This window comes from Perca flavescens, chromosome 3, assembly GCF_004354835.1.
Source record: "Perca flavescens isolate YP-PL-M2 chromosome 3, PFLA_1.0, whole genome shotgun sequence".
Taxonomy (NCBI): domain Eukaryota; kingdom Metazoa; phylum Chordata; class Actinopteri; order Perciformes; family Percidae; genus Perca; species Perca flavescens.
Window position 1 is genome coordinate 20,531,003 of NC_041333.1, and position 26,164 is coordinate 20,557,166.

General features: G+C 40.2%; 1 protein-coding gene across 7 annotated transcripts in view; it reads right to left on the bottom strand.

Moving 5' to 3' along the window:
- Positions 1-215: 215 nt before the first annotated feature.
- Positions 216-26,164, bottom strand: part of dync2h1 (dynein cytoplasmic 2 heavy chain 1) — a 116,136-nt gene continuing 90,187 nt past the window's right edge. For 5 of the 7 annotated variants that reach the window (XM_028571339.1, XM_028571345.1, XM_028571323.1 and 2 more), the window contains 10 exons: positions 25,917-26,143; positions 23,932-24,036; positions 16,838-16,954; positions 13,235-13,342; positions 12,564-12,665; positions 6,006-6,095; positions 2,840-2,949; positions 2,676-2,757; positions 1,384-1,500; positions 216-1,045 (listed from right to left, as the gene is read on the bottom strand). In XM_028571339.1, coding sequence (XP_028427140.1) covers positions 884-1,045; positions 1,384-1,500; positions 2,676-2,757; positions 2,840-2,949; positions 6,006-6,095; positions 12,564-12,665; positions 13,235-13,342; positions 16,838-16,954; positions 23,932-24,036; positions 25,917-26,143 — 1,220 coding nt within the window. In that variant the 3' untranslated portion in view covers positions 216-883. Of the gene's footprint in view, positions 1,046-1,383; positions 1,919-2,675; positions 2,758-2,839; positions 2,950-6,005; positions 6,096-12,563; positions 12,666-13,234; positions 13,343-16,837; positions 16,955-23,931; positions 24,037-25,916; positions 26,144-26,164 lie in introns of those variants that run through there. The other 2 variants (XR_003691707.1, XM_028571352.1) reach the window with 2 other exon arrangements.

The window sequence follows — 26,164 nt, forward strand, 5'->3', positions numbered from 1 at the left end:
TAAAGCTCGTTTCAGCACCATGGAATGAGCAGACAGAGCAGAATGAACTGGAATCTGTATTATTTACTGTTGAACAATTGTGACTTCTGATAGTGTGAGGTGGAGGGTCAGCCCAGCTTTGTGTTGTGCTTTGGAAATATTCTCAACGTCACCAACCACCTCACTGGAAGCATGCACATGTTAGTGACTACTACTAGAAAAAGGACAGCAATAACGACATTTATTTCATCTTTATTAAATAAATACAAGCTCAGGCAACAAAATAACTGTGAAACAAACATTCAAAACTAAAACCTTTTGAAATGTGGATAATGTTGCCTTGTCTTCACAATCTCTTTAAACAAGGTAACAAGAATCCCTGATGTTTTACACACTATTTTATGAAATGTATAAAATGAGTGGAGTAGTGTTTTATGACACTAACAGTAGAAGAATTCAGGTATTAAAAATTGCCTGAGATCCAAATAATATAATGTGTACTATATGTCTTATTAAAGATGTTACTGCTGCTCCATTTTGCTTTCTGGTCCATTAAAGGAAAAAGAAAGGACTTTTCATTCCAGTATTAGCATTGTTGCTAAACCAAAAAGCAGACCTCAGCAAAGTGAGTTATTCTGTTTTCTTCTCCTTTGATGCTTTCCCTTGTAACATATGCAAATAATCGCGATATACAGTAGCTGCATGTTTAAGTTTTTGGTCTCCGAGCTAAGGTGCCTAATTAAATGAAGAATGGCGTCAGTATCACAGCCTGACATTTTGGAGTGTTAATAATTTGTCCTGTTATTTGATGCCCCAGTCAAATCCACGTTTCATGACAATATTATCTTCACCTGAGGCTTACAGTGAAAGCCCCCGTCGTTACGGTCTCAATGTGCTTGTCCTTTCACTGTTGTTTGAGAAAGAGAGCGGCTCCAGTCTGTATCCACTGGTTGGGGTTCGCTCCACAGGGAAGACAGATGTGCGTGACCACCTTCAACCTGTCGGAGCTCGTATACAGAGGCAGCCAGATACTCTCCTCGGATGCAGCGGAGTCAGCAGCAGAGTTCTGAGATCAAACGCAGAACACACAAATTAATAAATATAGTACTATATTCAAGTAGTTGACATGTATTAGAATGATAAAATATATGTTACCCAGTTACCCCACAAACACACAGACAACTGCTTAGACCTGAATACATCAGTCTACTCTAAGTGTCTTAACTTTTCAGAATGAATAGCTAAATGCCCTAGGATTTACAAAAAGTCTATCACTGTTAGTTTCATGATTATATAAGACAATATAAACAATCTAACAGAACCCACGTTTCACACAAATTTGAATGTCAGACAGACAAAAGACTTAACTTCCTCGGTGTTGCTGTTTTAAACACAAACACATACCTGTGGAACCCAGGCCATGTAGCAGGGTGGGACAGCAGACACACTGGGGGAGTCATGTTGATTCTCACAAAGATGAACGCCGTCAAAACTGCAACCCTCCAACTGGAGACCTCCGACCTGGAAAAGGAAGTTAAGAGATGGTGTAAGAAGCAAAAGGAGGCAAAGTAATGGGGGCAAAGACAAAAACAGGACTAAGTGATTGTAAAGTAAGGAGATAAAAAACAGAGAGAAGAGATTATAAGAAGTAAATTAAACAGAGGGACAGGATGACAAAGTTTAAAAGTCTGGTGAGATATAAATAGATGAAGGAAAGAAATAAAAAGTAAAGAAAAGAAGAGCGCATGTAAACAGAAAGAAATGCAGAGCATGAGAGGAAGACACATTGTTGTCACCAGATGAACTAGCATGTTATGCACATTGTACATGAGAGAGTGTTTCTATGAGTGAATTCAGTCTAGTGAGTCAGGGATTTTCCACAGTAGAGCAGACAATAAAGGGAACTCTGGCGTCAAGTCAGACATCATTTCTTGACAATCTGGGCAAGAAAAACCAAGAGAGCGAGTGAGAGAAAAATCCAGAAAAGGCTACATTGTGTGTGTGTGTGTGTGTGTGTGTGTGTGTGTGTGTGTGTGTGGAGAGAGAACTCATTGCTTCCCAACAATTATCCCCTTTCTTTTTCTCGGTCAGAAGTCTGAGTATTTCCTGTCCCTCCCTGCAGCTGCAGCCTCTTTTTAAGCACTCACACCCTTACCCTCTCTCTTTGTATATGTTAACTAAGTGCAAGTCAAGCTGTGCTACATTTTATTGCCATGACAGAAAAGAAAAAAAATGCCTAAAAGTATTTAAATTGTAGACAATACAATTACATCACCCTGAAATCAGAGCACAAAAGGGAAATAAATTAAGACTCATTGTGGTATTGTACAATATGTGCGTCTCTGTCTTTTAATTGTTTGAATTTGTTCTCATCAAATTCATGAAAAAAGCAGAGGAGACCAGAGAGGCCTGGTCTCTGAATGATGCTGTCAAAGGAAACAGACTTGTCTCTACAGTAATAGATAGCAGCAAACTCTTTGCTTTCTTTCTAACTTTCTTCTCTTGTTCAGGTCCTGCCTTCTCATCTGCATCAGTATTCTATTCTTGCTGTCTTTTACTCCATTATTTTCCAATTATCACTCAGCCAGAGTCTGCAATGTATATAGTGCCAGTATTCTGCAGCGGGATGGGAGCAGTGTGTGTCTGCTGTCTGCATGCATGATCTGTATGATAATGTGTGCTTGTCATAATTCTACCTTGACTTGTAGCTTAGCCTGTGCAATAGGACTCCTCCATGATGAAACAAACACCAAACTATCCATAGAACAACCCATGGACCTAAAACCACAAAAAAAGATGTATTTAACCTTAGAACACATACTCTTTCTATCTCACATAAACCCACAAGCATTCAGTGTACCTGGCAGTTTCCTGTCTCAAAGCATTGAGGAAGGTGTCAGGGTGGAAGAGCTCAGACAGATCGAGGGTGTCTGATAGAAGAGCTTGTCTGCCTGCACGCTCCACCCAACTCTGGATACACAGACATATAGAATAAAACAGGCACACAGATAATTGAAGCAAAAATCTAGCAAATCACAAATAAGCACCTAAAGATAACACATAATTCAGGCATAAAATTGCATCAGTTTCACACAAAAGTGAGGCAAAACATTTAGTGGTTCAATGAAAGATCATTTCAGTTTAAGTTCAAGTGGAGAAATTTGACACAAATAGAGCCGGCTCTAAATATTAAAATATTTGCTCTAAATATTCACCCTCTTAGCCTGAATATTTTTGTTTTAATAGCTTTTTTTTATTTATTTTTTTTTTACAAAGAATACAAATGGTTGATTTTGTATTGTATTTGGCTCGTTAAATATTCATAGAGAACATCGATCTGTGAGTGGAATGATCATAATTCCTATCCGAGTCAGTGTGTATTTGTTAATGAGAGATAAAAAGTAAGAGTTAAAAACAGACAGAACAAAACACAAAGTTAATAAAAATGTGTGGCCAATAGAGTATTTAATGTCCCCTTGTCCTTTCATCACCATATCAACAAGCTGATAACATTGAAACCCCAATAAACGCGCGCGCACACACACACACACACACACACACACACACACACACACACACACACACACACACACACACACACACACACAATCCCATTTGAGCATGTGCATATATTGTACAATATACTTGGACATATACAGGAACATGCATGCAGAAACAGAGATGTGTATGTGCAAGGACACAAAAGACTAAAAGTCAACAAACACTGTATCCATATACGCAGTGTGTATATGGATGACTGGAGATAGACCCCTTCAAGCATTCTCCAATGTGTTGATCCATTCTTCCTTATTCAGAAACATCTTCTTTGATCATGTAAGCAGCCTCCTTCTGTGTCACTGCACAAACTACTTATTTTTGTCAAAGGCATAGCTCAGGACTAAACCCGATATATCTCACAATATAACCCTATTTCTCCGTTCTACGTTTTCCTTTCTTTTTTGGAAAATGTTGCAGAGTGGCACAACAACTGATCTCACTGTCCTTTTTACACTTACACCCAAGCTTATCGTGATATCCATAAGCCTGTATGGCTGCAGTGGCCAGATTGAGGCTTTGAGTGTTGACCTAAGATTGATGTTTTGATCTATTCTGGGCTTTTTTTTTTGCATTTATTTTTTTAACATGTGTAGGCAGTTTTCTCTAAATCACCATATAAATTAGTGGATTTTGGAGGTCAGCTGAAGAAAATTGCTGACAAATAGAGGCAGAATGAGCAAACATCTGATCCATTCTCTATCTCCACTGGCTTTAGAGATAAATTGGGATGAGCATTATGCCAAGAGAAAATATGCACAATTGCAAGCCCATGCCCACATTCACACAGGCACATGCTCACAGGCAGATGCACGTTCTCACACACACACACACACACACACACACACACACACACGCACACGCACACGCACACGCACACGCACACGCACACACACACACACACACACACACACACACACACACACACACACACACACACACACACACACAGAGGAAGATGTGCACCAATAATTTTGGGTATTAATAATACAGCGAGCCAGTGTGTGCTGTTATGCATAGTATTTGTGTGCAAATGTGTGTGTTAGCATTTGAGGGTTTTCAAGGTCGTCCTGCTCGTCTGGGGTGCACTGCTGTGCTGTTAGCTCTTTATTCTTCAGCAGTTCCACACAGCAGCAGCTCTGGCCGTCTCCGCCTTTATTAGGCTGATTAGCTAACAGGACACAGACACACTGCTAACAGAGATATCACTCAGTACTGATGGGCAGAAAAAGACAGTTAAGGACAGAACAGCCTCCAGACAGACACACATGAAGACAGATGGACTGCAGGTAGACAGGGAGGGTAGCAGACAGAAAGAATGAGAGATGGCACAGGCAGACAGGGAGACACACTCTTAACACACAAACAGATGGGTAGGCAGGCAAGCTGGCCCGCAGACAAACAGACACAGGCAGTGAGGCTCGCCCACATGAATAACGAAATGCATCAAATTCACATCAAAATAAACATTTCTGAGCATGTGTGTGTGTGTGTGTATTCTAGTCTGCCAGAACATACTGAGGTAGACATACAGTCAGACACAGACAGAGCCCTCATTTCCTGGCACCAACCAAGGGCAGACACTTGCTAGAAACTCATCCCTTTATATGATAATATGCTATTATTTATGAAGAGCTTTTGAAAACAACATTAGAATTTTTCAGGCATGGATTTAGTCAACACATTGCCTCAATCAGTCAGAAAATAATTTTAGACATAAGCCAAAAGTACTTAGTCTGGTCCTTGGACCCAGGCTCAGCCAAAAGATTCTTGTCATGAGGGGAAACACCAGAAAATACTGAAGGTCTGGGCCATTGTGGGATGGAAAGTCTGAGGTACAAAGTCCCTTTTAAATCGTTTGAAACTAAATCAATTCAAAAATGTCCTCCCATAATATTTATCACAACTGGAGGACAAGACTCCCAGTAGGATATTTAAAAGCATGATGGATTTAAATGGATCCCTCAATCAGTATACTAATGCTGATTAGGCAACTCTTAGGCCTCTTAAGTCTCATTCCTGTGAGAGTACAGAAAGTTCCCAGGGGCATCTGGGTTTTTTAATAACCAGTGAGGTCATCAGCAAATGCCTTGACTACCAGTTATTCCTCTGATAGTGCAGGCCTGTGTGACTTTCAGTTCCTGTAGGAATAACTAAAAATAAAACCATGAAAACTATCACTAGCCAGATTCAAAATTGTTCAGAAATATTAAATGGTTATAGGAAAGAAGAAGTTTTTTGAGATTCTCCAAAATTAAAATGTACTATCCTATACAGTCTAAGGTACCATCACAGCTAAAGATGGTTGTAGGTTTGTTTGTCTTATGTGCATGAGTACACGTGTACCGGTCTATTTATTGTAAGTTTTCTGTGTGTGCCTGTGGGAGAAAGGGAGAGCGACAGATAGACTGACAGAGAAGAGAGAAAGAGAGTACAGAATGTCTCTTTGTGCATACACATGCATGTGTTACCTGTGTGGCGAGAGCCTGTGTTACTACAGCTCTGAGGTACTGCATTGGCTCTTCTGGTCCCTCCCATTTATTCTGCCATGTTAAAGGACACTGAGGAAACAAGCATAGAGATGAAAAAGGTCATAACAAATACATAAGAAAAAACAAGTGTCAGCAAGAAGGTAAAGTAAACCATAATATTTTAGCTGTGGACGTTCTGCAATCAGTAAGCTTCGTGCTTCAGTCAGGCTACTGTGTGGATGACTGAACGGGCCTCTCTCTCATTTACTAAACGCAGGTGTCAACCCAGAGAGCCACAGCATGCAGGAGGACTGCAGATTCACTGAGCTGTGTGTTAAAGACATTCTTCATGGGGATGTAGCAAATGTCTACCCAAAAAGTTGCTAGAGTTGTCCCTCTGCTAATTTTTTTTATAAAGTCTTAAAAGTAACTAAATTGTGGGATATCCTGATAGCCTATTGGTGTAAACCGCATACTACAACATCCCCATCCCTATGTTGCATTTTGTCTCCCTCTCTCCCCGTCACTTAAGACTACCATAGTCACTACATTGTGGAAAAGAGAGATAAACCTGACAACATTGTGCCTTAGTCATTAAAGGACATACACTCTACTTGGCTGACACTGTGGTCTGGCTAAAACAAAATTTGGCTAAAATATAATCTATGTCCATGTTTTCTGCCATGTCAGTGGTGACGTTACCTTCTAAACTTCTGATCTCTAAGAGTTAGAGTTGGCAGATACCCAGATGAGTGTCTGTCTTACTGTATTAATACTGTATAAATATTTGACTTACAGTAATTGAAATCCACCCCAAACTTCACAGTGACAAGAGACTAAAAATATTGCTTTCTGTAAAAGGGACTGTATTTTTATAGCGCTTTTCTAGTCTTAAAGGTCACATGGCATGAAAATTTCACTCTATGAGGTTGTTTAGCATTAATATGTGTTCCCCCAGCCTGCCTATGGTCCCTCAGTGGCTAGAAATGGTGATAGGTGTAAACAAAGCCCTGGGTATCCTGCTCTGCCTTTGAGAAAATGAAAGCTCAGATGGTCCAATCTGGAATCTTGCTCCTTATGAGATCATAAGGAGCAAGGTTACCTCCCCTTTCTCTGCTTTGCCCACCCAGAGAATTTGGCCCACCCATGAGAGAGATATCATGGCTTTCAAACGAGCAAAGTGGCAGTTGGTCAAGGCCACACCCCCACCCTCCACCTTGCCCCCCCCTCTCTCCTCCTCAATAGCTGCAGACACAGAAATGCCACATACTAAGTAAAGGTCATTGTGGGACTGGCTCTAGTGGCTGTAATTCTGCACCAAGGCTGAATTTCGGGAAAGAGACTTCAGATACAGTATTAGGGGACCACTAAAGTCTATATAAAAGCATCCAAAGAGCACCATGTCATGGGACCTTTAACGACTACTCAAAGCGCTTTTACATATTACAGGCACCATTCACAATTCACACACATACGTAGCCGAGGCTACCATGTAAGGTTCCATCTGCTCATTAGATAAACATTCACACACTGATGGCGCAGCATCAGGGGCCATTCCAAGGACACTTGACATGGGACTGCAGGGCCAGGGGATCAAACCACCAACCTTCCAATTGGTAGGCGACCTCTCTACCACCTAAGCCACAGCCACCCACAAGAGTACAGTTAATGTTGGATTTCTTTTAACAATAACAAGGACCTTTCCACATGCTTACTAAGTAGTTTTAGTTGCCTAACCGTAACCATACATTAATCAAAGATTTCAAAACACTCATATGCGTAAATTTTTGGAAAGCAATGCAAATGCCATATTTGTGTGTAGGTGGCAAAAAAATTGCCTCAGGAGACAACTGTTAACTCTGGAACGGGTCTGGCAGTCCATGTTGCTTAAACTGTTAAACAAAGATCAAAGTAATGCTTGACACACACACACACACACACACACACACACACACACACACACACACACACACACACACACACACACACACATATGCACAGTGGGAGATTGAGGATTAAGAAATTGATATCATTCAAGCTATAAAGTCATAATATAAATAAAAAGGGACCTTGCATGCCTCTCAGCTGCAAGTCAACCATTCAGTTACTCTCCTGCTGTGTGTGTGTGTGTGTGTGTGTGTGTGTCACACTGAAGTGTGTGAGGAGATAAGCACGCAGACTTAAGTTATGTAGCTGAAATTTGCAAATATTTGTTAATAATTTCCAGTCAGTGACGCCAGAAAACAAATATTCTTCCAAAGCTATTGGCACCCACTGAAAGCAGTGTTTCCCACACATAGACTAATTTGTGGCGGTGCGCCATATAATCAACACCGGCCGCCACATATTGCGTTATATTGCGTAATTTTATTTAACGCTATTTAAAACACGCAGCGTATTCAGTCTGAAACAGAGCTGAACAGTCTGACCAGTGTAATTAGTTATGTTATTAATTTGTTTATAATATTTTCAGGCTTCAACCAGTGCTGCTCGAGCAGAAAGACAGGGTCACTGGGAGAGAAAGAGATAGATTTGTTAGGCATTGAAGAAAGAGTAGGAAAGGAGGACAGCATCCAACAGCGTGTCCTCCTCAGTTTTTGATACTTGATTGACATGGGGCATCCCCCCACCACAAATTGGTTTCTAATCTGTGGGAAACACTGGAAAGCATACCCAAGTATAGATTACAATATATTTAATTAATCATTTTCAGCTACATTTAGTGAAAACAAAAAATCTAAAGGCCTAGTACATGTTTGTCTGATACTAGAGATTGTTTAACCTTAAATCAAAAAGCCATCTCTAGATCAGTCCTAATGTCTTGTGGTGATATTTATTTTTAAGTTTTGCAGCACTCTCTTGTGATGCTTAAGTAGTTTCCAAGCATCTAATTATTTTTTACTGCACAGCTGAGCAGAGGGGCAATGAAGCTGATCCCTCCAGAGCTGTGCCTGCCATACTTTTACAATATAACAACCCAAAATGGTCAATTTTCCAAATATATAAATCACATCACCAGCTGTTTCTGTTCCTCTTCTCTGGTTGAAGCTTGTCTAATCAGTGATGGTTGGTTAAAACAGAAGTCTAACACATAATGTGGTTGGAGACATCAATCTGCAGAATTGTATCTAATATAGTCTGGTTTAACGGAATTACATTTCCAGGAAAATTGTGTGACATCCATTGCCTTCTACTTTCTTTGTGTTACGTTCTTAAAGGTTCCATGACATGGTGCTCTTTGGATGCTTTTATACAGGCCTTAGTGGTCCCCTAATACTGTATCTGAAGTCTTGGTGCAGAATTACAGCCACTAGAGCCAGTCCCACAATGAGCTTTCCTTAGTATGTGCCATTTCTGTGTCTGTAGCTATTGAGGAGGAGAGAGCGGGGGGCAAGGTGGAGGGTGGGGGTGTGGCCTTAACCAACTGCCACTTTGCTCGTTTGAAAGCCATGATGTTTCTTATAACTTATGACCTCATAAGGAGCAAGATTCCAGATCGGCACATCTGAGCTTTCATTTTCTCAAAGGCAGAGCAGGATACCCAGGGCTCGGTTTACACCTATTGCCATTTCTAGCCACTGGGGGACCATAGACAGCCTGGGGGAACTCATATTAATGTTAAAAAACCTCATAAAGTGAAATTTTCATGCCATGGGACCTTTAAACTCTGTTCGCCTAGGGAAACAACAACAAACTTCGAGCTAGCAAGCCAAACGCTGAAAAAGGCTTGTTTCTAAGAAAATCTGGAACAATTGCAATTGCTTGGTTCTTTTGGGGAATGATTGTAAAAATGTAGGAAAAATATGTTTACAGCACTAACTATCTAACTGTGACGTTTTGGGACTGATTGGTGGGGATTGCTATGGACGAAGTACACACGGCGATACACTGGTAAGAGCAAATTACTTTTAACCATGTATCCAGCTAATTTAAATGTGTGATCAGTAACTTCATTTAACAATGTATGTGGCGTTTTCTTTTGTGGGGGAAAAAAAGGCTAAAATCCTCTCCATAACTACGCAGTCAAGATAACTTAAAAGTCCAATATGTAATATATTTACTGTATTAAATCAAAGAATGACCACAATATGTCATCAGATATTAAGGAAACATGCTAAGTTGAAATACTATCTTCTTTGACAACAATGCTAAAGTCATTATTTTCTCCTTTGAAAACACTGCTGTTGTGGCTGTTTTTGTTCTGGTCTGTGTGTTGTTTTCAACTGCTCATTTTGACACCTGGGTTGCCAGACATGAAACGCAAACACGCTAAAACAACGTGCTGGCTGCAGCTGTAGCAGAAACTAACCAAACTGGATTACCAGTGATAGATTCATTCTACCCAACCTAAAAAAAAAAACTCAGCATCTTTCTTAACAGTTGCATGACCAGAGACGTGGTAAAACACGGATAAATATTGGAGATGCATTTAAAAGATGGAGACAGCTTGAACCCAAAAGGATGCTGAGTTGGATAATTTCCTCCTGAACAGGTAACTAAGCATCAGCCAATACCGAGTACCGATCCGTGGGTCATATATTTTATTATGTTTTAACAGCTGTATACTACTATCCCTGTATGGATGTGATATTATTTCTATCTTTGTTGTCGGTCTGGCTCAGGTTAAACTCTTTGTGAAACATGAACAAACACAAACAATGAATGCCACAGAACTTTCTTTTATTATCCAGTTTGACAGTCAGTTCTAACGGAAAAAGAACATAAATAAACTACTTTAACGTAGATTTTCTTTAGGGCTTTATTACGAGGTATCGGATCGGTGCATAAACTCCAGTATTTCCCGATACCGATACCAGCGTTTTAGGCAGTACCGGAGCAGATACCGATACTGGTATTGGTATCGGACTATCTCTAACTGCAAGTTGGCTTCCTAATAATGAAAAATGCAATTTAACTTTGGCAAAACAACCGTATAGTCTGAATTGTTGAATTGGGACACAGCTTACGTTCTCTATGGTGGCTCTGCAATGTATGGTATGTTTTGGAGTATTATTGTGGCTATCGTTACCATCGCCAGCTTCACGGTTATGAAATTATTTTGTAGATCATGCAACAAATATTTTTATTCATCTACACATAAACTTAGAAAACGTTATAATCATATGGAAGAAAGGCTATATGTATATTTAATTTTTATATAAACTGGGGTCTGGAAAGCAGTAGAAGCGTAAATCTCCCCCCTGCCGTAGCAGACAAACAGTGACTGTGACCTGGTTTACTCCAACCAAGGATACAAGAGGCAACCTCTGTTCATACACTGTGATCTAGGTCTGTTGAAACACTTCTTCTCCGGGAGAGGATAGCTGAGAAAAAGACCTGTGCCAATATTTTGGGTCATAACGAATCATCGGAAATTAAAAAACAGGCCATGGTAAAACTCTACAAAGTTGCACTGCCCTACAAAACTAAGAAAATGCATCTGTTTGATTATTAAACAACTCATTGGAATGCTGCAATTTGATTATGCATAACACAAACAGAAAGAACGTCTAAAAGTGGGTCCTAGAAATTATCATCAAGGAAAAAAGTTGTGCACACTACTGCTGGGTCACAGGAAGTGTTTAAATAAAACATTTATAAACTTGTAAAACACAAATGAGAGCTCATCTGTTTTACATCCTGAGTAGCTTACAGGAGATCAGTCATAATGCACGACGAGGTGTCCTTATTTGTAGAAACTCACCAGGTGGATCCTAGGTTTACTGTGACCACGCGCACGGATTTAGCAGAGTAAGCAAACAGTGTATTGGAACAATGTTTGGGGTGGTGTGATATGTAAGGGGTAATGTATAAATAAACAATTATAATGGACACCTAGTTTTTAAGTGTACAGATGAAGTATTGTGCCTTTTATAATGCATTCAAATATGATATAGTTAAATGCATTGAATACCACTTTAATATACCACTTTGCATACAATTTCCATATCATGTTATATATTGTTTATTGGAAAAGTATTCTTATCAATATTGTAATATTGATTCCAACTATATCACAAAGCCCCTACCTGGTACATTTCATAGCCTTGGTATTAGTACTAATTGTACTAGTGAAGGAATATGTTGGAATATGAATATGTAGAGGGGAAAGAGAATGATGAAAACATGAGAGATTAAGAGTAGAGAAAGTTGGTTGGGAGAGAGACAGGGATGAGACTAAAGACCTGATTATTAATATAAAAAGAGAGGAGAGGGAATTATGCCCAAGGCTGCTCTCATGAGATTACAAACATAAAAGAAATTAAAGGTTGTTTGCGTATCTCTCCTTCTTAACCTCATCATATCCCCTTTATCCTCATCTAAGCCTGGGGACACACACGAGGACACATGCAGTGTTTGCTAGATGACTACAAGTTAGCTCTGTATAGCGCGTATGCTCTTGTAGTCTTAACTTCCTCACAGTATAGGAAGGTTTTACACTTCACCTCAAAAACCATATAGTGAAGAGAAAGATTCACTTCACACTGTGAAAATATAAATGATATGTATCTGAATGTATTTCACCTTTACTCCCCTTCCTTCTTTCTCCTTTCTTACCTCTTGATTGAGCAGGGCAGTGGCCAGTTTCTGGACTTCAGGAGTTAGCAGTTGGGTCCCTCTAATGACTTTGCTCAGTGCAGCCAGGGATTGGTGAATGCTCTGTGAAAACACTTACAGTTAAATTTACATACTGTGCCAAAGATTTAGTGCATTGGTACCTGGGGTGTCATTTGACATCCTGCCATCTGATTGCTGTGAACTGGTTCATTATGACCAGCATTGTGATTGACTGATAGGGCTTCTTATTTTCATCGGATTACTTTGCGGTCTTAAAAAAATCAAATGCAAGTAGTGTCTTGCATTAAGGAAAGTATTCAGTACCCAGAATAACAAGTTACATACAAACTGCTGTTTAAAATGAGCAGTCCAGGAGAAGATGAATTACATTATCTAACTATTCATGATTCACACTAATATCATGCATTTTTATGAAGCAAAGCCCATTTTCCATAACTCTTAATATTTTAACATGTCCATCTCATTTACAGTATACAGTATTGCAAAGTATGAGACCTATGCTATTTGATAAAAGTTGTGCCAAATTACAAATGTTCATTAAACACCACCCAATGACAATGTTTTCCTTTTTGACAATGTAATGCAGGGGTAGCAATCGTTTCTGAAGTAAAATGTTTGTAGTTATTAAGAGCACTGGTTATCTGACACACCTGGACCAAGCGGATGGCGTTGAACTGCTCCAGAGCGATAAATGACAGGACCGGTGATCCCTGGCCTTCTGTAGGTGGGGCCACTTTTTGATGGATCAGAGTAGAACCCTGATAGACAGTAGACAGACAGAAAGACATATCAGCATATTGACAGGATAGACGGATAGATTGCTGGAGTCATGTTTAAAAAAGGGGGATAATAGGGTGTACAGACGATGCAGTAAATATAGCTAGACGACCCTCATACTAATTAACTCAGAGTTATAGGTATTTTTTTTTACCTTGGGCTATAGTGCTTCAAGGATTGCTGTATAATATTGTACAATCGTCCTAGCATTACTTTATGTCCCTCATATCGCTGGAGCATTGTTAGTATTACATTAACTTATCAGTCTACTCAAATTGGTGGCTACACACAAGCACAGCCATAGTATTATTAAGAGTAAGACATATTATGCATTTTGTAACTGCTGCTGTGCATCACCATGCTATCGGTTTTCTTTTAAATGATTTCCTCTTTTTTGACTATATAGTAGGGGTGGGGGAAAAAATCGATACAGCATAGTATCGTGATATTTCTCGTGGCAATACTGTATCGATACACAGGCGCCAAGTATCGATCTTTTATTATTTAAATTGCACATCAGAATTTAACTTTTTGGTAGTATAATAATAATAAAATCAATTGCTTATTCAGTCCACCAGATGGCGCTGTTTGTTTTCTGGTGAGGTCAGCGGGGTGACTGTCAGCGTGCAGGAGGATGTAGATAAAATAAACATGGCAGCGTCAGAGAAAGAAATCAGAAATGCACCATCTGCGTTTAAATCAAGTGTTTGGACTTTTTTCGGATTTTTTAACAAGGAGGGGACAACTGAGATGGACATGAGACATGGGATTTGCAAGGAGTGTCGTATGCAAATAAAATACTCAGGGAATACCACAAACATGAGGGCTCATCTCACACGCCACCATCCAGAGTTAGCGTTAGCCGAGGACGGTAAAGCTAATGCTAAACCAGCTCCGCCGAAAAACCAACCAACACTGGACACACTTAGCTTGACAAAGCTACCTCCCAATTCAGAGCGAGCTAAGAAAATAACTCAAGCCATCGCCTACTTCATGTGCAAAGACCTGCGTCCATACAACGTTGTGGAAAATGAAGGACTTTGTCACTTGCTAAAAACACCGGAACCAAGGTACGTGACTCCGTCGCGCCGTTTTTGTACTCATTTTAATTGTAAAAAATACCTGTAGTAGCACAGCAGTGCATACCTGTTGGTATTACAGTCTAGTCCACCTTAATTAAAAATGCAAACAGGTCAGTTTGCCAGGTGTATACAACATTTATAACATATTCATTAAAGTGCTGGTTAGTTAGTTAGCTTGACAGTCACATTTTACAGCAATAAAATTCATGTGAGATGAACAAACAGATGTTGACAAAGTTTTCCTTTGGGGACATAATAATGAAGTTGGGAAAAAAGGTAATAAATTGCAATATATTGCAGAATATCGCAATATGTTTAAAATCGCAATAATATCGTATCGTGACCTAAGTATCGTGATAATATCGTATCGTGGTACCTCTGGTGATTCCCACCCCTACTATATAGCTTTCCTTAGCTCAGCATGCATAAGCTAAATTCTACCGTTTTTGGTTCTTCCACACTTTTAAAATGCAACCAAATGGGGAATTCTTTCTTTCTATCCGCAGTGCAAACCAGGGGGCAATTTCTTCATATTAGTTAACATTGGTGTTCCTGTTTGCAGTTGTGTACAAACACAAATACGTAGATAAAAAAACAAATATGCACACACTGATATCTTGTTGTATTCTGTTGCAGATATTACACTCTGTACCTGATTCCTATTTTGTTTACCTTGCATCTACTCAGTAAGAGGCAGAGTAGGAAATAGAGAGAGAAGATGGTAGGACTGTGACAATGGAGAAATAGAGACATGGAGAGCGAAAGATAAATGACACAATGAGAAAAAAAGCTGGTAGGGCGGGATTCAGCTTGACTACACCTCTGCTATTGTCTGTATTCAAAAATGTTACTTAACAGCCAAATAAACAGTCTCTCTTGCTCCTCCCTGCGATCCAGACTACATGAAGATTTGTCAAAATAAATACATACATATCTTCACACTCGCAGAGTTTATAGATGCAGAAATGCACATGACCATACCTACACAAAAGCATGCACGCACACTTAGGTTGAACAACAACCTTTACACATTCGCACATCACGCACGCACACACACACACACCCGAAACACTTCTGGGAACACATTAGCTGATGGTCAAACACAGAGGGTTAGCTGATGACAAAGGGCCTGTTAATTGAAAGCAGTCAGAGGTAGATTGTGATCTATGGGAAGCTAGCTGGTGATACAATGGCAACAATTTACATAGTCAATCATTCTCTTCTCAGTGGGAACAAAACAACTCTGACTGCAAGGGACTGAGAGAGAGAGAGAGAGAGAGAGAGAGAGAGAGAGAGAGAGAGAGAGAGAGAAAGAGAGAGGGGAGAAAGAGAGAGGAATAGGTGCAAATGAGAGAAAAGGAGAGGGAGAGCATGTGTGATTTACGGCATGAGAGTGAATAAAAGAGAGGCAGAGCGAGAGAGCGGGAATATGGTGGCTAAATTATTTAATGTAGAGGTAGATGTCCTTTTGATTTGAAAAGGTGCCGGTCTCCAAGCAACCGAACACAGCAGTGTTGCCTGACAAGGCAAGCCAGTGGCTATCACACACAGTGCTCAATTTGACTCTACTAATTTTCAATTAGCTTTCACAGACTAGTTGCTGCTGTATGGGCAATGTTAAAACAAGGTTTTACATACAAATAAAGACTAGCATGGAACTGTTAAAGCTCGAAAAGAACTACAAAAACGATTTACGAATCTATTTCTAAATACTTAGCAGGTACTATAATGAGTTATATGACAAATGGTATAAGATATGTGGGAATTTAGCAATTACAGAGTTTGAGGTTTTGACAGCAAAAGTAAATCACTCATTCCAGGCATCTTAACACAGTATTGCTATTCCAATTTAAGGGCATGAGGTTAAGAGTAACATACTGAGAGAGCTTTAAACATTTTAACCCTTGTGTTGTCTTCCCATTGATCATGAACTTGTTGTCCTTCTGGGTCAAAGTTGAATTTTTTGTGCTCTAGCCAATGTTTATTTCGCTTTTTTCGATGCTTTTGACGCTGTTTTTAAATGTTTTTGTCACTTATTTCAACGCTTTTTATATTCCTGTTCAATAAACCTAATTCAAATGACATTATACCTAATTTTTCAGTTTGAAAAAAGTTATTATGCGTTGTTTTGAATAATAGTTAAGATCAGAGGATGGGTTCAATACAACGTAATCCATGCATCCATGTGATTTTTTAGGCAATTTGGTTGAAAGAAACCCTGATATAAAAAACTTTGAAAACGGGTCAAATTCGACCCAAGGACAACACAAGGGTTAATCTAGTTGAAATGTGTAGGGGCAGCTTAGCATAGGGATTCATTCTGGCTGGAGAGTTTTCAGTTTAGGGAAAGCAATAAGAAATGTAAAAAACATGAACTGGAAAAAAATAACTGACCTGGTTGAGTTTCTTCCACAAGTAAAGGACGGGTGAAATTCCATTCGACCAGAGCTCCCTGTCGAACTTTGAACCTATTGCTACTGAGCGGCTCAGGACACGCAGTTGGGAAATCACCTGTGAGTCAATAAATTATAAACAAAAAAATTATTATTATTTAGCAAAGGTGTTGTAGAAATGGCACAGTTCTTTCCTAAATTAGCAGTGAGTGTTGCATTTGTTTATGAGACAGGTCCTGTTATAAAAGGTTGCCCAAAAATAAATGGTCATTCTTTGCAACTCCCTTCATATAATTAGATGTAGAACTTTGAATAATGATAAAAAGCTCACAATTTAAACATATATAAAAGGTATGTGTGGTATTTACTAAATCACCCCTGTCTTCTGAGAAAAAATTGCAAAATGTCAATAGAATAAATATGCACATTTGCTAATTTCACACAAAAGCAATGTATGACATAAAAAAAAAAAAAAAATCTGTTAGTTCTTGACTGTAATCAAATGACATTGACATCACTAGTGGCTACACTCTCCAGTGACAGTAAACACTGTTTCAGATCCTGGAGAATCCAAGATCCAAGTGAAAAAAGCTCAAACCCCAAACACAATTCCTAACAGCTCCTTAGACACCTAATCAAGCATGGTTAGCTTTGGGCTTAGAGTCTTGGATAGTATTTTTATCATGACTGCAGTGTGTGTTTGAGCATTAGTGTGAGTTTCTATACACGTGTGTCTATTGTGGGGAAGGCAAATGGCTTTCATTTGGTCCAGGAGAACTCTTTACTAACACCTGCTTTATCTTCTTCGCTCAGGAGGGAAAGTGTGCGTATATGTGTATCTATGTTTGTGTTTGTGTGTGTGTATGTATGGAAGAGAGAAAGAAAGAAAGAAAGAAAGAAAGAAAGAAAGAGAGAGAGAGAGAGAGAGAGAGAGAGAGAGAGAGAGAGAGAGGGATAAAAAGATAGATAGCTAATCTAGAACTTCACCTTGACAGCAGTAAAAAATAAGGGCAGTTGAGGATGGAGATTTAAAATATATTGGGGTTTTAATATGTCGAGATTTATTCTTATCTCTACCAGTGACTACCAGGCAGCAACTCCATTCACCGTAATAACCAACTGGGAAGAAAAAATTACGGGACAATGTTCATGTGCAAGGAAGCACAGTTTTAATCGCACTGGGTGCAGTCATTTTAGTTAAGGATTTCACTTTAATTCAATGTAATCCAGGATTGTGGTTCAGGGTGTTTTATCAAGGGACTATTTCTCAGATGGAATTCAATAAAGACATCTACTGAGCAGTAACAAACACAAGCACGGATGCTATTATACCCAGTTATATAATGGAGCTATCACTGAACAAAAGTACATTCAGAGACAGGTCATTTATTTGGATAAGATGGGGGAAGAGATACGTTCTTGAAACACGTTTTTGTCTTATCTTTAGTAGGATAATATCCCAAGGATACACTTTCACTTGCTAGTCAATACTCAAAATACTCACTCATCATTTGCATTGCACAAAAGAACACGTCTGTAAGCCCAAGGGAATCCTCTGTAGACATTTAAGGACCCGTCTGACCCATGTTAGGTAATTCCCACTGAGCCTATGCATTTTTTTTTTATATGGCATCCACCAACACGCTCCATTGTGTGTGTTACTGTGCCTCTCTCCACCTATCTCCCCAACTTGTGATCATCTCCCCTCCTGCTGTCATTTGTCACTGTCACATTCATGCTCTCTCTCTCTGCCCTCTCCTCTCCCTAAAGACCCTTGTAACTGTCTGTGGGTTGGGCACTTAACCACACACACACACACACACACACACACACACACACACACACACACACACACACACACACACACACACACACACACACACACACACACACACACACACACACACACACACACACACACACACACACACACACACACACACACAGCATTGTGGGAGTTGTGTGAAACTAGGTTGGTGGTTCCAGGGATCAGAAGACCACACTGACAGTATGAATGAACTTCAATGCCATAACACCCACATTACGACTGTATACATAAGCTGTAATGGTTCTGCATGGTTTAAATATTTGCTGAGTCCATCCTATCACTCCCTTTCATTTTTGCTATATTGCCACAAACAGCTATATGTTCTGTTACTATATATATATATATATATAGTGACTGTAATATATATATATATATATATATATATATATATATATATATATATATGTCAGCATTACAGTTTTTTCCGATTGCTAAACGACAGTGGGCACAACTGGAGTCACATGTGCAAAACTCAAACTACAGTCTGCACTACCAACAGTCACCTGAGCACCTAAACAGTTCACATCACCTGCAAAACCAGGTGCAGCTTGTGCAGCCAAACACTCTGCACAAGCCTCACTGAAATAACACACACTGTCACTCAGAACACACAGAGTAAAAACACTAGCATCAAACACCAATACAGAAATTACAAACTTTTTCATCTTTACAGTTTGAACAATTTGAGTGACTTCACACTACTCAATAGTTTCTTTAAGGAAAAAATATAGATTGTATAACATACCAATTTTTACATAAGGTAAACAAGAAGGAATGGAAATCAGCAGTTTTCTTCAATATAGTATTTTGTCTTTAGTAATTTATGGAATTACTGGGAAAAAAACTAAAGATAGATAACAGTAACAAAGAATAGTGTGACTAATCCTGCCTCTCTCCAGCATCATGTGGCAAGTTTTCTTCATCACATTGGATGTCTGCATCATCTCTAAATAAAAATGAATGTAGGTGTTTCTATTGCTTTCACCTCCATTACTTTCTGAAAAACAGTAAGAACACAGTTTTACTATTATAAAGATATTGTGTTTTTCACGTTTTTTATAGCTGTGTACATAACCTCAGACATCTTACCTGGACATATTGGTATCTTTGCTCTTTTACCTGTTTCTCTCAAACGATACAGTGTATAATTGTTTCATTCTTATTTGGTGTTTGTATACAAAAAAAGGCTTTTTGATCTTTCTCTGTATAAATACCATATATGCTCACTAACTAGTCTAAAATAAGACACCTGCTTAGGCTTTCAGCTAAAATTGCAATCAGCAGTGTTTGATAGGCACCAGACTGAAATCTATTCTGTTTTGAATGTGTGGTTTACAGTTTTGACAGCATTGTGTTAGCATTTGAACAAAGTGCTTTAAATCTACAGTGTTGTGCACGTTGTGGTTAAAGTCATGGGATAAGTGTGTAGAGTTTTGAAAACTGTGTTCAAGCAATGAAAAACGAACTAGAGTTTGGTCCACATGAACTGCTGCTGTGCAGACTGTAGTTAGAGTTTTGCACATGTGACTCCAGTTGTGCCCACTGTCGTTTAGCAATTGAAAAAAACTGTAACACATTAACCGCGAAGCGATTAAGGACCGAGCATGCCGCCATTTATTAATTTATTTTCACTTCACTTGGCTTCGCATCGTGCCTAACAGGCTACTATTTTGTCCCTTTGCCATACTTCTTCATAACACATGCTGCTGCTGCAAAAATAGCAACGCAGATTTCGGTGCCTCATTCCGGTTCCACTGATATGCCTGCGCTTCTCTCTGATGCTCTAAAACAGACGTTACAAGCAACAGAAACATCACTGCACGTGACACTAGTTAACACTACACTCGACAGCATCTAACGTTAGCCTATCGCTAGCTAATAGCTGGATTAAACACGGTTACAATGCTGACAGCTAACGCTAAACGGTGTAAAGTTTGTCTGTATTTCACTGTAGAGGATTCTGACACCGGGATGTAACAATCTGCAGCTGCTGTTGTTCAATGAAACTTACAGCCTCGTGGTGCATTTAACAAGTTATTGTTAAATGCACTTTTCCCATCTGGTGGTTGTTTTTGTCGTTCAACAGCTATTTACTAGTAAAATAAGTTATTGTTATAGTTATTACATTATTATTAAATCATTTAATTTTGACCATATGGTCTTTACCTTAAACAAGCCGTTCTTTAATGTCGCCAACTGTTGTTTAGTACCCTTCTTTTTCTTTTTTACTTTCTTAAAAAGTATTGGTTCAGGCATCGGTACCTTTTTAAAAGTACCGCTTTAGCACCGGTATCCAAACCAAACAATACCCAACCCTAATATTGATTCTAGATTAAAATGTGTGACTAGATTCACACATTTTTCTTTTGTTTACAGTAAATAAATAAATAATAAACAAATACAAATCTTAAAATCAAGTTCATAAAGTCATGTTCTTTGCATTCATTTGATTCCCAATCAATATACACTGGTAAGAATTGCTTTCCATTGTTAATATGTACTTAAAAACAGTTCTGAAATGCAAAATAATAGAATTTTAATCATCAATCAGCGATTATCTATAGAAATTCCGCGATTAATCGTTTGACAGCCATATATATATATATAAATAAGAGGCTTTGCCGTCCGCTTATCCGGTGTCGGGTTGCGGGGGGAGCAGCTCCAGCAGGGGACCCCAAACTTTCCTTTCCCGAGCCACATTAACCAGCTCCGACTGGCAGATCCCGAGGCGTTCCCAGGCCAGGTTGGAGATATAATCCCTCCACCTAGTCCTGGGTCTTCCCCGAGGCCTCCTCCCAGCTGGATGTGCCTGGAACACCTCCCTAGGGAGGCGCCCAGGGGGCATCCTTACCAGATGCCCGAACCACCTCAACTGGCTCCTTTCGACACAAAGGAGCAGCGGCTCTACTCCGAGGTCCTCACGGATGACTGAGCTTCTCACCCTATCTCTAAGGGAGACGCCAGCCACTCTCCTGAGGAAACCCATTTCGGCCGCTTGTACCCTGGATCTCGTTTTTTCGGTCATGACCCAGCCTTCATGACTCCATAGGTGAGGGTAGGAACGAAAACTGACCGGTAGATCGAGAGCTTTGCCTTCTGGCTCAGCTCTCTTTTCGTCACAATGGTGCAATAAATTGAATGTAATACCGCACCCGCTGCGCTGATTTTCCGATCAATCTCCCGCTCCATTGTCCCCTCACTCGTGAACAAGACCTCAAGGTATTACTACATCAGTGACTTCCGCCTGGGAAATTGACAACAATCCCCTATCATCCTCCAGCTCTGCCTCTAACATAGAGGGCGTATTAGTCGGATTCAGGAGTTCCTCAAAGTGCTCCTTCCTATATTACATATTACCTCCTCAGTTGAGGTCAACAGTGTCCCACCCTTACTGTACACAGCTTGGATGGTTCCCCGCTTCCCCCTCCTGAGGTGCCGACCGAAAGTCCTTCTCCATGTCTTCTCCAAACTTCTCCCACACCTGCTGCTTTGCCTCTTTCACGGCAGAGGCTGCAGCCCTTCGGGTCCTTCGGTACCCTGCAACTGCCTCTTCAGTCTTCTGGGATAACATATCCCGGAAAGACTCCTTCTTCAGTCGGATGGCTTCCCTGACCACCGGTGTCCACCACGGTGTTCGTGGGTTACTGCCCCTTGAGGCACCTAAGACAGCTCCTCGCCGCAGCTTCAGCAATGGAAACTTTGAACATTGTCCACTCGGGTTCAATGCCCCCAGCCTCCACAGGGATGCACGAAAAGCTCCGCCGGAAGTGTGAGTGGAAAGTCTGTCGGACAGGGGCCTCCTCCAGATGTTCCCAATTTACCCGCACTACCCGTTTGGGCTTACCAGGTCTGTCCCCAGAGTCTTCCCCCACCCCCTGACCCAACTCACCACCAGATGATGATCGGTTGACAGCTCCGCCCCTCTCTTCACCCGAGTGTCCAAAACATACGGCCTCAGATCAGATGAAACGATTATAAAATTGATCATTGACCTTTGGCCTAGGGTGCTCTGGTACTAAGTACACTTATGAGCATACCTATGTTCAAACATGGTGTTTGTTATAGACAATCCATGACATGCCGAATACTCTGAACTCTTGTTTGGTGCATATGCACAAACAACAGTCAAAGTTTTCCCCCCCACAACCCGCAGGCGTAGGGAGGCGACCCTCTCGTCCACAGGGGTAAACTCCAACGTAGTGGCGCTCAGCCGGGGGCTTGTGAGTATCCCCACACCTGCCCGGCGCCTCACACCCTGGGCAGCTCCGGAGAAGAAAAGAGTCCAACCCCTATCCATGAGTATGGTTCCAGAACTGAGACTGTGCGTAGAGGTAAACCCCACCAGATCTAACCGAAAAAAAGATAGATTATAAAGACAGTCGCGTTCATGTTTACTTGCGGGAGCCATCTTGGAAACCAGTCATGACTAGTCGAACGCCGTGCAACGTGGAATCTCCATAGACAGTATGGGAATCTCAGACTCATTTGCACGGCGCTCGTTTTTCGACTAGTCACGACTGGTTTCCAAGATGGCTCCTGCAAGTAAACATGAACGCAACTGTCTTTATAATCGATCTTTTTAATAAACTATCTGTACACTTACAATGTTGTCAATGCTTCGGTTCACATTTAGGGACCCTCATTATGCTAACGTTATGGTGTGGTGATATTTCGAGCCTTTTTAGTGGTATTAAATAACGATTTAATTTGAGTGTCCCCATGCCCCAAATATTAGCATTGTAAGCTAACCAGCAGTCCGCGGTAGCCTCGTCAAACCTCCAAACTCATTCAATTAGCATGAAAACATGTCCCAGAGAGCGACAGAGTAGGTACACATCATTTAATAATCCCTAGGTTTGTTTTGCGCCGGAATTGTCCTTTAAATGAGAACACAACTGAAATCCTACTTAGGAGATAAATTGCCTTCCTGTACAAAGAGTGCAGTGAAAGTGAAAAAGTGAGAAACTGAGACTTCCTTTTGGCAGAACTACTTTGACCTGACTCACAGAGTGGAGCTGGAAAACACCAGTATCTGTACTGACCAGATCCACATGCTTGTTTGTTCCCGCTATATATGTGAATTTCCCTGTTAGTTTGTATGAGTGCATGGGAATAAGTGTGTGTGTGTGTGTGTGTGTGTGTGTGTGCCTTTGTGTTTGCATCTCTGCAATTCTGAGGAAGTGATGAAGGTTGTGGTGGTGGTGTGTGATGTCTTTGTGGGAAAAGCAGTTAGCTGCATGTGTATGAGTGTGTGTGCGTGGGTGCACCTGAGAGCTGATGATTCTCTGGGAGGATCTCTCTATGTTGGCAGGCAGACCAAAGAATGCAGGTCTGTCATCCTCTGGGAGATTCTCTATTACACTGCGATAGTCCTGGGAAGACACACAGACAGATACTGTACAGGTCACACACAGAAATGCACCCACTTGCCCATATAAAGAGAGACAGAATGTGACCATGCTGCCTATTTTTAGAATGGCTCTAAGACACATTACCAACACATACCACTATAGTGAAATAGTAAAAACGTGAAGCATTCTTGTTAGATTGCAATGTGGGAGTATAGCATAATGAATGCTATATTGTCCTTTATTAAGTGTGTTGTTTGTACTATATTGTTTTACATAATCCGTTTGGCACAAACAAGTACTTTAAATATTAAAACTGAACTCCTACTTACTACTGACTGTTAAATTGATTTAAAAAGTTCATAGATTTCCGTATTGACTTTTTTTGCTTACCAAATGGTCTTTTAATGGCTGTACTTCAAATGAAAAGACATCTTATGAACAGTTTTGGGCATGTGCCCCCTTATTTTTTGTGTATACTAAGCTGCATCAACAGACGGCAAAGCATTAGAATAACAAAACCAATTGTGTGAACTTAAGGCTAACTAAATGGATTTATTTGTAGTGGCTACTTTATAAACCAACTTAAAATCAAGCTAACACACAACTTCAATATTGACCAAACCACCAATAGTAAATCCAGTCAGTGAAAAGCTGGGTGCATTAATTCCATACCCTTTCTTTGAATTGTTTTTGCTTCTCTGACAGTAAACCTAGGACTAGCAGCTTAAGCTTTAAAGTACAGAAGAAAAAAAATAGTGCTCCTTTTATTTCTCTGCGGCAATTAATTTCTTTTTTTTAACAATATCTTTATTAGATTTTCAATTTATAAAAAGACATACAAAAACAAAAAATAACAAAAAAGCAGAGAAATGTGTAAAATGGTACATAAGTGTACAAACAAACTCCGTCAGAACATATTTTTCACATTATGCACACCTACTCCAAACAACCTTACCAATAAAATGAAACCCAGAACACGGCAGTCAGGGGGCCTCCCCTACGAAGGCCCGTAATTATGGGTCCACAGAAGATACATTAACATAAAGTCCAGAGAGCAGGAGAAGAGGAAAAACTGGGCCGTGCAGAGGGTGCACCTATACTGTTCCAGGCCCGTCCATCAAGTGCGACAAATCATTGTCCTTCATATAATTGATGAAGCGACCCCATACATTTTGAAATACCTCCTGTCTGTCCTTAAGAATGTAGGACATTTTTTTCCAGAGATAAACAAGAAGTTAGTTCCCTAAACCACACAGCGATAGTGGGTTTACCACATTTTTTCCATAAGGCTATTGTCCTTTTTGCTTGCAGAGAACATATGTTTCTAAACATTTTTTCCTTAAGCTTTATTCTATGACCCTCTGGATAGAGACCTAGCAGAAAGATCCTAGGTTCCAGATCTAATTTAATTGAGAGAATCTCCTGTACAGACTAGTCTAACCTCCTCCCAAAACTCCCTCACTCTTGGACACTGCCAGAGACAGTGAAATAAAGTGCCCTTATTTACCACGCATCTATTAGAGGTGTCTGATATTAGAATTAAATTTGTTTAATTTTGCTGGAGTAATATACACTCTCATTAACCAGTTATATTGTAAGAGTCTTAGGCGTGTATTACCTGACCCTGTCTGGGCTGCTTTACATGCGTTACGCCAATGTTCCAATAATAGATCCTTCTGTAGATCGGTTTTCCATGCATTACATTTAGACTCAGAAGAATCAGGAGAGAAGTCTTTCAGTAAGTCATAAAATTCAGAGATGATGCCCCTTCCAAGCAATTAATTTCTTGAAAATCTTTGCGAGCCATACATACACCACCTACTGTATGCCTGCAACTGCAAAATAAAATGTGTGCTTGCTAACTGCATGTGTTACACCACTGTGTCAACTTGACAACCTACCAATACTGAGCAAGAGTTCGGGAGGCTAATCTGAGGTGGAAAGAAGCACGCTCCTCCTTTGCTCTTTCTCTGACCAGCTGAGATGGAGGACGAGAGGAGACGTGCAGAGAAGAACTGCTCCAGGTAGGAGCGTAAGATGCGGAGGTCGGAGGGGTTGTCGATCCGTCCACCATATATGGCACTCTCCAACAGGCCATGGACAAACTCCCACTGGAAAGGTTTACCCCCTTGGACAAACAGACACAAAG